At 47.3% G+C, this 12,318-nt stretch overlaps 1 protein-coding gene and 1 pseudogene across 6 annotated transcripts in view; both read right to left on the bottom strand.

Moving 5' to 3' along the window:
- Rps6kc1 (ribosomal protein S6 kinase C1) overlaps nucleotides 1-12,318 on the bottom strand; it is a 126,657-nt gene that overhangs the window by 112,819 nt on the left and 1,520 nt on the right. For 4 of the 6 annotated variants that reach the window (XM_060364916.1, XM_060364917.1, XM_021651045.2 and 1 more), the window contains exon 2: nucleotides 1,690-1,725. The exons of 1 other annotated variant lie outside the window; for it this stretch is intronic. In XM_060364916.1, the coding sequence (XP_060220899.1) occupies nucleotides 1,690-1,725 (36 nt within the window). Of the gene's footprint in view, nucleotides 1-1,533; nucleotides 1,658-1,689; nucleotides 1,726-12,318 lie in introns of those variants that run through there. One more of the 6 variants, XM_060364915.1, reaches the window with a different exon arrangement.
- Nucleotides 7,410-7,518, bottom strand: LOC132646569 (small nucleolar RNA SNORA70; annotated as a pseudogene).

Raw genomic sequence — 12,318 nt, forward strand, 5'->3', positions numbered from 1 at the left:
CTTCGTGAACGCACCGTCTTCCCAACCCATTCAGTGTTTTCTTAAATTTTTGGAGGAAATCGGAAAAAAGAAGCTGCCCTGCCCTACATGCTACCAAATGATTCAGTCCCTGTTAATGTTCTCTTAGCATCCTCAGGAAGACAACAGCCCTGGCAGAGCCCAACAAGCTCTACAAAAGGCTAGAAACGGTTCTCCATTCACGAGGACAGGGTAGACGGTTTGCTGGGACTAACCGTGTTTACCATTTCCAGGAGCTTGGGGAAGCCTGAGAATATTCTAAAGCAGAAACTAAATCTGTGAGTTCACAGCTTGAAGAGCATGGAAGAAAAGGACCCGGAGGCCTGAACGACAAACTCTCCCACGTGAGACCACCAGTGTTTAGATCTCACAAGTGAGGCGCAAGCATTTCCGGATGTTGCACGGCTTAAGAAGTGGCTCACAGAGGCTTCAGATTTTCTGTCATTTCTAAGAGAAGCGCATGCAGCTCCCGAAGGGCACTTACAGAGACGGCTGATGGATGGGTCACCAGCAGTTGGTATTACGTAAGTCTCCCCCCAAAAAGGACTAAGGAAATGGCAGAGAGTGCGCTCATGGGCAAGCTGGTTCAGGATCCTCCCTGGAAAAGGCGGCCATCACAGCAAGGCAATGAGGCGACACAGTCAGAGGAGTGCGCCCATTCCCACGTCTAACAGAGCTGCGAACTCTCAAGAGCCAAGTCAACTGGAAGCGGCAGGAATTAAACAGGTGCAATTCTAAAGGGTGCCTCCTGCTATCTGTTGGCATGTAAGGTGAGAACAGATAACATACATAGTCATTCTCTTCTGAAATAATGGGGTTCTACTATTCTCGCTATTAGGGAAACAAATATGTCTCAGAACCCATGAGGGAAATATAACATCTTTTTAAGATGTCTTTCACTGTAGTTTTGAATTATGAGACAAAAACAAATACCAAGTGAGACACATCAAGAGTCTAATGAACTTGGGCCAGCCAGTACAGAACATCAGTTCAAATCCATGAATCAAGCCAGGTTCTCCTGGCCAGAGTGGCACCTGCAGACACACAGATGTCCACGCCCTGCCCCCATCTAAAGACACTCCGTGGGGATAGCAGACACCACTGTAGAATCAGTTAAATTTACAGCATCTGTTCAAACACGCGCATGGCGTGGGGTCCCCTGTCATGGGCCCCCAGTCTCACAAATGAGAGGAATCAAACAGAAAGAAAACTAGATGCACTGAGGGAACCAAAGCGCCAAGCACAGAGAAGCACAATTGAGAACCCCCACATCCCTAAACAAAGCATGCCAGGCCAGCACGGCCCTGGAGAAGAGGACAAACAGAAACGCAAAGTCTGCAAAAGAGCTAGTCAAGAAATCCAAGCCAGGCAGGACACCTGCATCAGCTCCTGCCATCAGCCCCAGTCACTACAGCTTTAGCACTGTGCTTAATGAAGCAGCATGACTTTGAAAAGGTGAGAAGCCCTGGACTAACACTGGGTCAGGTGAGGGTCAGAGGTCAGACTCTCACTCACACCACTTAACGCCTTCTCAGCAGTGTGGAGTGTAACTGCAGTTACTGTCATGTGGCTGGAGAAACTGACATACAAACACAAACACTCAAACAAGTAGCATGGGCAGTTTCTTCAGAACAGGAATAAATGCAATTTCCACAGGGATGGGCAGGCTACCTCCTGGACGTCTTCTGGGTTTCTTCGTGAAACAACCTAAAACCAAACACAGACAGAAACAGGCTGTTATCAAACAGGATCTCACAGCTCTGTGAGTACTTTCAATATCTGCATTAAAATTCCATCTGGGGAACAAATGAATGCCGTATCAGTTATTAAAAACTCTGTCAACATGGAGATTTCACTCTGCAATATTAACACCTCAGGAGAAAGCAGTGTGCATCCCACCCACGTACGTCACGTTGCCAAGAGCACACCTCGGCCTCAGCCCTCGCTGTGTACTGTCTATCATCTCAGACGGCATATGCAGACATGTGTGCATAGCTCTCTGCATGTTTCCCTTTTTGGTGCAGGCACTGAAGCTCGTGCACACTGGGCAAGCATTACCCATGAGCTATCACCGAGCCCTCTTGCATTACCAATGAGCTATCACCGAGCCCTCTTGCATTACCAATGAGCTATCGCCGAGCCCTCTTGCATTACCAATGAGCTATCACCGAGCCCTCTTTCTATCAGTTCTTATACTTGTGTGTGAATCCACAACTAGCACAATAACATTTCAGTGTAAAAAAGAGACAGTCAGAGCATGCAAACACATTCAGTATCTGTGAGGAGTGACCCTGGGCTCCTAATGGTGAAGAATAAGACAAAATTAACAAAAGTTTAAATACAACAATCACCCTTTTTTTCTATATTCTGTGATGAGGAGTTGGGCTGGGCGCAGCCTCAGTGTCTGCTTCGTAAGCATGAGGCCCTGCATTCACACCCTAGAAAAACACATCAACCCCGAGCAAAATGAATAAATAGATAGATAAATAAATAAAAGAGAGAAGGAGAGACAGCAAATTCTTTCAGGCTTCTCTCATTACAATGGTCAAAAATTCTAATAAACTAACAAAACTTCAGAAAGGAAAAAGAAACAGCATTATAGAAAGGAAAAATCTCAGCCAGGCATGGTGGCACACACCTGTAACCCCAGCACTCAGAGAAGCAGAGGCAGGAAGATCTCTGTGAGTTCAAGGCCAGCCTGGTCTACAGAGTGAGTCCAGGACAGTCAAGGCTACACAGAGAAACCCTGTCTCAAAAAAACAAAGGGGGGGTGTCCTCGCATTAATTTAGATTATACATCATCCACTTAAATGTACAATTAATGAACATGAGGCTATAATGGTGTATCTGAAAAAGATGCAAGCATGTTAGAATGGTTGCTTATGGGTGGGAGAAAGAAAAGGCTTTATTTTAATAACCGATGACAACATATCAGGACCTGGAGACTCACTAGTCCAGGCGTGGTGGCATGTTCAGGAGGCAGAGGCAGGGAGATCTCTGTCCTGCTTCCCCTCCCTCTTTGAGGCTTTTGCTTCCCTTTCCTGCCCTCTCCCTCTGTGAGCACCCTGCTTCCAGCCTTCCAGTCTTCAGCGTGAGCAGAACCAATCCTGTGCCAACTCAGCTCACGGCACACTGCCGCAGAGGAAGAACATGGGACTGTGTTTGCAAAGCATCTTGTACTAATGATTTACTGCATTCCTTCTTCAAGTTTGAAGACTATTCACTGAAAATGTGAGCAATGTATATATTTTTTAAAAAGTGGGTTAGTGTGTGTTCACCATTTCAGTGCTATCACCTTTAGATTTGGAGTCAGAAACTTGACTGACTCTCTCTGTGGTGTTTTCAGCAATAATTACGTTCACATCTTTCCACGAAGTCCATGAGGTTTTATTTTTCGCACATGTATTCGCCCATCACATCTTATCACATACTGGGTTGCCACAGAGGGGGCACAAGGGCGAGTCCTGGGTGTTCTCCTACGCTGCTCGCATAAAAATGCCACCCTCCAAAGCCATGGCCAACTCAGTCGCTGCCCTCCCGGTGAGGGACAGGTACCTGAGTTACCCCACCACGGACAGCGCTAAGAACAGAGCCCCGAGGCTGACGGCAGCTCAGCGGGTAGGGGCACTTGCCGTTTCTGTGCAGGACCCAAGAGCAGCCCCCAGCACCCACGGCAAGGGACTCACAACCACCTCTAACTCCAGCTCCAGGGGTGACACCTCTTCTGGCCTCCAAGGGCATTCACACACACCTGACATACACACTTACACATTATTTTTAAAGGAGAAAGGTAAACCTTAAACACACATGACAAAAATAACATGAACAAGTCCAAATGTCTACTTTTAGCAACCATTTTTAATTTTATCACTATCTTGCATTCATATGTGTATGACAGATGCCATCTGTGTGTGTGACAGATGTGTATGTGTGAGGTGCATGTGTATGACAGGGTGCATGTGTGTGACAGGTGTGTATATGTGTGTGCATGTGACAGGGTGCATATATTTGTATATGACAGGGTACAAGTGAGTGTGTGCATGTGTAAGAGAGAGGTAGGGTGTGTGTGTGTGTGTGTGTGTGTGTGTGTGTGTGTGTGTGTGTGTGTGACAGGGAGAACAAAGGACAACTGTGGTCAGTTTTCTCCTTCCACCCGTGTGTGGTTCTGAAGATGGAGCTAAGGTTGCGATGCCATCCGCCGGTGGCAAGCAGCCTCCACCCACTGAACCATCCTACCACCCACTGACAGTGCTCTCTGCGTCGCTGTCATCAGCCACTGGGAGGGTAATGACAGACTGTTCACCGCAAATGTAAGCAGAGCACACAACCGCACTGACATGGGTAAAATTAAGCCCTCACACCCAAACTTTTCAACTTCTGAACTCGTTAGCAATTGTAAGTAATGATGCTAAAGCAAACACACTGCAAATTCACCAAAGTCACTGGATCACTGAGCGATATTTTTCTGAGTGAACGTCCACAGTCATAAGGTTTAGACAAGTTCCACCAAAGATGACGCTGTGACTCCTCTGTCTCCACTGTTAAGACTTTCATCTCCAAGTCATCCTGAAAACTATTCCCTGCCGGGCTGCCTCTCAAGCATGCCACAGAGCAGTGGTGCTTGAGAAATTAGCTTCAAAGGAAGAGCGTGTAATCGCCTTCACCTTTATGTGAGGAAGAGAGATTTCACAGCTTATTCCTTAATCACTCTACATCCCTGAAGGGCTGGCAGGCTGTGTGCTGTCTCCCAGGGTCACCTGGCAACGCCACTTTTATTTTTAGGTTGTTGGTTCATTATGATCACCCACATTAGTATAACAGCTACAATTTGGAACACAGTGGCTTGCCGCCAGCATCTGCAGCCCAGTGCCTCAGTTCATTCCAACAGGAATGTGAGTTTAGGGAAGCAAAGGCTGCAGTGAGGTTAAACGTCACTGTACTGACAATGAAATGCTTTCCTTCACTCATGACAGTGACTCCTCAGCTCAGCACAGCCAAGCTTAGTCCCCCTGGAACAGAGCAGAATGGGACCCACCTTGTTAGGACACAACTCAGTAGTCCAGACACCCCACATTTATCCCGCCCCAAATAAACTAACCAAGCTGGGCATGGCATACATGCCCAAAATCCCAGCATTCAGGGAGACAGAAGCAGGAGGATCTCTGTGAGGTCGAGGCCAGCCTGGTCTACAAAGTGAGTCCAGGACAACCAGGGCTACACGGAGAAACTCTATCTTGAAAAAATTAAAATAAATTATTAAATAAATAGCCAACCAGAAAAAGGAAGAAGCAGTTTGGCACACCAGGAAGATAAGCAGAAAAATGGAGCAGAAGATAAAGCAGGAACACAAGCAGGAAGGTGAGCAAGAAGACAGAACAGGAAGATGAAGCAGGAAGACAGAGCAGAAAGATGGAGCAGGAAGAAGGAGCAGGAAGGTAAGGAGGAAGATGACTCAGGAAGACGGAGCAGGAAGATGGAGCAGGAAGGAGGTCTGAACTAAAAACCATGGGTTGAAGTGACTCCAGTTGGGGGTTGAGATTTCCTGCCACTTTAGTATTAAGTCAAAGAAAGAGGCACCTAAAATTGGCCTGAATCTACCAAGAGATGTCTCAGTGTCTGTGAGGCAGAGGCCAGAAGCACAACATCCCAGCAGCCTGAGGAACTTCCCTAGACTTCTAGGGCCTTAGCCCAGGATCTGCGGCTTTGTTGCAAAAAAGAACTTCAGAACTAATCTAAGAAGCAGAGCTGGAGTTTGATAGAGATATTTTAACAAAGACTGTAAGCACAGGGTGAAGAGAAAGAGAAGCACTCAGAAAGACAGACAGACACTGGAGCACAGTGCGGACAGCACGTTTACAACAGCCACTCATGGGCCTGTGATAGGGTGTGAAGTTACTGTCTTTACAGGGCTACCAAGAAACCTAAGTGAGCTTGCTGGGTAGTCCTGACACCCTAAACCAGACAGGATTGCAGCTGCTAAGTGAAAATCTAGCTCACAGAGACACCAGAGGGGAGGCTATCTCTACTGTGAACGAAGATAACAGTTTCCTTTGGGCAAAGTCTAAGTCAAGAAGTGAGGCTCTGACAGGCGTGCACACATCCAGGCCTTAAGCCTAGATCACTGATACGTGGGAGTTACCTGCTGCAGTTCTGGTTCTTAGCTGGTTGGAGACGTCAGTTAGACTCAGTGTGTGGGAAAAGGGGTGTCTTTTCCTTTCCTGTACCTCCCTATCTTCCTATCCTGCTTCATGGTCACGCTTATCTCAAGACAATGGCCAAACCCGGCAGTCTGGCTACCTCAGGCCATAATGGTCAACACAGCACACTAGCAAGTCCTCAAAATCAAACAGGGTGCCAACCCATTTTACCTGCTTCTTAATAAATACTATGACCTTCCCTAAAAGTCAAGTTGAAAGTACTTCAAGAGCTGAACATGTGGCTTGGTGGTTGAATGCTTGGTTTGGGCATGAAAAGTCCCCATGAACTCCCATGTCTGAGCACTGGGTCCCCCTTGGGGGGTGCTGGAAGGCTCTGGAACCTTAGGAGGTGCGACCAGCTGGGGGAAGCGGGTCAGTAGGTCAGGCCTTTGAGGCTATGCTTGCCTCTGGGTCTAGGCCAGTTGGTTCCTGCCTACAGTCACAGAGGACCTCTACCCCACGCTTCTGCAAGCGCAGAGGAGCCCTGCCGTTAGGCTTCCTCCCCCAGGCTGTTCCTGCTGGGGGTTCTGTCACAACAATGAGAGAAATAACTAACACAGCAGGCATGTGTGAGAAGCAAAAGCCCACCACCACGTGTGCACGCCACAGACACACACAAACACGTGCACACCATTTCAACTCATTATCATCTTAACATTTGAAATCCCCCTCCCAGGTGACTGGGCTGAGTGAGCAGCATCTAGAAAATAAAACTGCAAGAACTACTCAGCTCTCACTGCCGTACTTCCTAAGCCGTCAGAAACCAGTCACAGAAGGAGGCCTACCACTTTCTATGTTTGTTCGTGTGGACAGGAAGCAGGTCACTGGTAAGACAGAGGGGGAGGCAAGGCAGTGTAGGACCGCCTGAGAGCAGGGCCTCTCACCTGCCTTCAGGACGGAGGCTGAGATGTGTATCAGCCCACAGCTGTCTGCGACAAGTGGCCCTGAGTTCTCCAAAGGCGTCAGCAGTAAGCTGTAATGCCCGGCTCCTCTGAGAACGAGGCCATCCAGCAGCCAGGAAATGAGAACTGGCCCTGTGAGGCCTCAGATGCTTGCCCTCTGTTCTGCAGCCTGATGCAAGTGGACTCAATGATTTGGCCAAGGTGAACCCGGGGCTTTCCAGGGTACCTCCACGTGAACGCCTGCAGCCAAGACCAGGAAAGGCTCAGTGAGAACCACAAACGCCCTGGAAGGGGCTGATTCCAAGGTCCCTTCAACAGTCCAGACAAGCAGGAGGCCACATACTCTACTAAGGTGACTGCTGCTTGCAGACACAGCCCAGCAGCCCCACATGAAAGGGCTGAGGGGTCCGGAACAACCCACTGCACCCCAGTCCTCTCATGGCTACTCTACAGTCAGGACCCAGCTAAGGAGGGAAAGGGACACAGTTCTCCAGTCAAGTGCAACATGAAACGCAAGGTAAAGGTAATATGACAGAGAGGGCCGTGCCCTTTCTACTTTTCTTAGACACAAATCTCTAAAACCAATAAAGGGATGACAGGCTACACAAAAGAGAAGGCGGTGTGACACTGAGCGTGTGACTCCCTGTGGTGAGCCACCCTACCCAACGGCACATCCGTCAGTGTAACGTGTGCAACCTTGGCTTTCAGGCATTAACTCTCAGGAAGCCGATAACTGTATATGGATATACTGCCATCTTTATTATTGCATCTCGCGAACACAGAGCCATGACACTGGCAGGATGATGAAGCACCCCAAAGCATTCAGCTCATATATATAACTGTCTCCTTAGCAAATCCAGCCTCCACCTCACCGCAGCACCTGCATCTCAGCTCCTCTCCCAAGCCTCCCTGCAGAGATGCAGGTGTCGCTGGCTGGCAGGACATGGCTGTCATCACCTGCCAGCCAGGTAGTCTGGACCCCAGAGACATCACCTGCACAACCCATCATCAGACGTTTTACATTTTTCTAGGTCTCTGAAGCCAGTGAGCTCCAGGTAAGACAGACAAGTCAATGGCACAAAGTCTAGGCATTGTGCTTTCTAATGGCTTTTCATGAAAGATCCAGGTACCATACCCAGCCTCTGTATGTCAGGTACTGAATGTCTGTGTCCCCCTCAAATGCATATGTAACACTTTAATCCTCAATTCCACAGTGTCTGGACATTAAGCTTTTGGGAAATACTTAAGGACTAGTATCCTCACAAGAAAAATATAAAGACCCTTCGGTCATGAAATGGTACAAGAAAAAGGCATTTATCTGCAAACTAACAATCAAGCCCTCCACATACACTGAATTAGCTGGGACCTTGACCATGGACTGTGAGGCTTCCAGAACTATGATTTTTTTTTAACGTCTTGTTGCTTATGCCACTCAGTCAATAGTGTCTTGTTATAAAACCTGGTGAACAAAACTTGACCAAGACAGCAATCGAAGGATGGCAAGATGGCTCAGTAGGTAAAAAGTGCCTGTTGCCAAATTTGACAACCTGAGTTCAAGTCCTGGTATTCATATGGTAAAAGAAGAGAACCAACTCCTTCAAGTTGTCTTCTGACTCCATGGTAACACAAACAAACAAATGTAATAAAAAATAAATTTTACAAAAGATAGGAAGAGCCACTTTCTACATTATCTCAAGAGAAAGAACCCCAATCTCAAGAGAAAATAGAGCCTAGCAATGACACCCAAATGGTAGGTACCCAAATGTTTGCCCGAGTTGTTTTACTCCTATCAAACTTTACCAATTACAACAAACTACAGCAACCGATTTCCCAGCCACGGTTTTCAAAGAAAACGAAGATTCTGAATGCTATGAAAAGTTGCAGCTTAAAACAAACCTGAGTGTCTGAGACGTCAATAAACGAGTTTGTATTTTTAAAAATCCATTTACTAAAATTTGGCATGTAAGAGTTTTATGCTAAACGGTATTAACAGTCAAAAAAGAGGCTAGAATAAAACCAGACAGTGGAAAGAACAGAAAAATTTGAGCGCCATGAATTAAATGCCTATCACTTCTAACAGGCCGGAAGGCCCAGGTGGGATGCCCTCGGTATCTACAGAAATGCAGGGTGTCCTGGGTATCTGACAGCAGGTTCAGGGCTTGCCACCAGCCTGCTTTCACTCAAAGCAAACTCAGTTCCCTGCTTACTAGTGATCCAGAATAAGTAAGTCGACTCCCTCATCAGCAATGTGAAGTAACAGCAATACTCACTCACAAATGTGTTTGTTTATATCAAATGCTTAATTCACAGTAAGCACTGTTCAAGTATCTGCTGTCATCATTCAATAAATTAGCTGCATGAAATGAGGACAGACGGAGGCTCAGCTTGAAATTTCAAATTACGTGCAAGACTGACAACCACACAGCATTGCTCAAAACAGGGAGCTCAACAAATGAGAGGTTTGTGTGCACATGCTCCCGACGCTTGTTATTTTTAATTCATAGATTCTTCTAAAATTGATCTTCATTTTCAATGCAATCCTATATCGAAAATGCAAGCAGGCATTTTTTACCAATTTGACAGCTGCTTCTCAATTTCACATGAAAATGCAAACAATCTAAATAACCAAAATACAAATTTTGAAAGACAGAGTCACACTGATTTCAAATTTTAATCAGAGATATAGTAATTAATAATAATAATAATAATAAATTTTAAGTTTTTTTTGGGGGGGTTGTGTTTTTGTTTTGTTTTGGCTTTTTTGAGACAGGGTTTCTCTGTATAGCCCTGGCTGTCCTGGACTTGCTTTGTAGGCCAGGCTAGCCTTGACCTCACAGAGATCCACCTGCCTCTGCCTCCCTGAGTGCTGGGATCCAAGGCCTGTGCCCCCATTCCTGGCTGGTAATAACAATGTTTACAGGCTGTGTGGTAGCAAGAAAAGCAAAGCCTCGCATGCCATCAACTCGCACTTGAGTGTTCACGGGAGGTGCGTTCCAAACAGCCCAACCTGAAGAAAGCCAAACGTCCGCCAGCAGCTGGACAGACAAGCTGTATTGCAACCACACACAAGGAGTACCGCAGAACCAGCCAGGCCGTTCCTTAGAACACGAGCCCGCACGAGCCGAACCAGGGTCAAAGATGGCGGGGCATTATGTGGGCTGCTCGGGGGACTTCTGGAAATCTCATGTTCTAGTAAAATACTTTTGTTCACTCTAAAAACAAAACTTGAAAAGCAGGGATAGAAAATCTGTTAGCTTGCTTGGAAATAACCATGAACTTATCTCAAACCAGCCAGCTTCCAGGAAACTAAAAACAAACATAGAAAATTACTGAAGAGATTTGAGATGAAAGATTTCTTTTGTTGTCCAATATATAATGAGTCTAACTCTACTCCTGATGATCAAAAATATAGAAATTATTCCTCAAAGCTCGATCAGGAACAGGAAACACAGAAGAGGCTTCTAATTTTTCTCTTTCGGAGTTCTCGTGGGAGTGCCGCTTACCTGATTAGTTCTCCTGAGGAAAGATGTTTTTCTTAAGTTCCAAACAACAATAAACATTTTACTTAATTATTTTTAAAATGCACCTCCACGTTGACTCAATGTGAAAAACAAAATCTGAAAGCATGTAGAACTCAGGCTGTGGGGTCACTGAGAGAGCTCGTGGAGAAAGCCTGACGACCTAGGTTCAGTCTCTAGAGTCGCATGTTGATAGGAGAGCACCGATTCCCACAAGCTATCCTCTGACCTCCACATGCATAGCACGAGCCCACACTCACACATACACAAGCACACACACACACCAAAAAAAAAAATTAGATAAACAGATGATAAATAAACAGACCGACAGAAATATATATATATTAAATATCTGTATTAAACCCAGGCTGTGGGCACAGCTCAGTGGCACAGGGTCTCTCTGGAGACCCCAGGTTTGACCCCCAGCTCTGACAACAACCACAAAAAACCCAACACTGTGAAAACTACAGTCTGTAACCTGAGCAGTGAATACGGACAAGCACTCAGAGAGGAAAGTGGGTGTCGGTGAGCACAGCAGCAGGCAGCGCACACAGCACGAGCGGCATGAGCGTGAAGCAATCTGCTTCCTCACGTTACTAGTCTAGCTCTGCCTGCAGCCAGCCTTCCTGTCTATCACTCTCAGGGCTTTCAGTGAGCGCCACAACACTCAGACCTCCGGGCCTCTATGGGCCCCATCTTCTCCTCCACCGCCAGCAGCCTCTCCTTCCTCCATCCGTGCATGTAGCACGCCTGAGCTGCAGCAGGCTGTGCTCTGGGCCCACAGTTCTTCCCTGTGCTGTGGGAGCACTGAGCACCCTGCTGGAGCACTGTGCCTGTGTGAGCACAGTGAACGCCACCTTGCCATGAGCAGGAAAAGGAAGCCCAATGCTCTCCCTTGCACGCCTTATCGTCCCAAGTGCCAGGAACTACACACCCACCGCATACAGTGCCTAAAACCAGCAAGGAAAGGTTCTAGAGAGGTGGCGCAGTGGTTGCGAGCACTCACCGCTCCTGCAGAGGACCCAGGCTCGGGTCCCAGCACCACGTGGTGGCTTACTAGTCTGTAGCTCCAGTTCCAGGGGTTCGACCACCTCGTCTGGCCTCTGCCCACACCGAGCACACAGGTAGTACATATGCCAACATGCAGTCAAGACACTCATACACATAAAATAAATCTCAAGTAGAAGAAGAAAAAAAGGAGGGAAACCTCCAATAATGTGGGGGAAAGGCAACAACCACAGCTTTGGCTGAAATGAAGAAGCCACCACCTATGCGGAGCCCTTCTGTCTGCTGAGAGACAACTGAGCGCTGACTGATGGATGCTGCTGCTACAGCGGGCAGCTTCCGTGTACGGCAGGCACCATTATCTGCTGATAGCTGTGGTTCGACAGGCTGCGTACCAGGAGACCAGAGATCTCAGTGACCAACAAAGCCTCCAACAGAGCAGAACAGGAAGAATCCCCTCATGTCATTACGTTTCTCAGAGAAAACCTGCAACTCACAAGCCACCTAGACAACAATCCGAACTGCCAACAGGGAAGGCAAACTCCTCCCTGTTCTTCATGAAGGTGCTCTTCCTGCTGTCTTAACAAGCATCTCACTCACTGGCACCGCACTTGTCTGACTCTTGCACCATTTTCAAATGCCACCAGCCACTTGGATGTCCCAAGCTTAGCTTACCCA

Source organism: Meriones unguiculatus, chromosome 11 (genome assembly GCF_030254825.1).
Source record: "Meriones unguiculatus strain TT.TT164.6M chromosome 11, Bangor_MerUng_6.1, whole genome shotgun sequence".
NCBI classification, from domain to species: Eukaryota; Metazoa; Chordata; class Mammalia; order Rodentia; family Muridae; genus Meriones; species Meriones unguiculatus.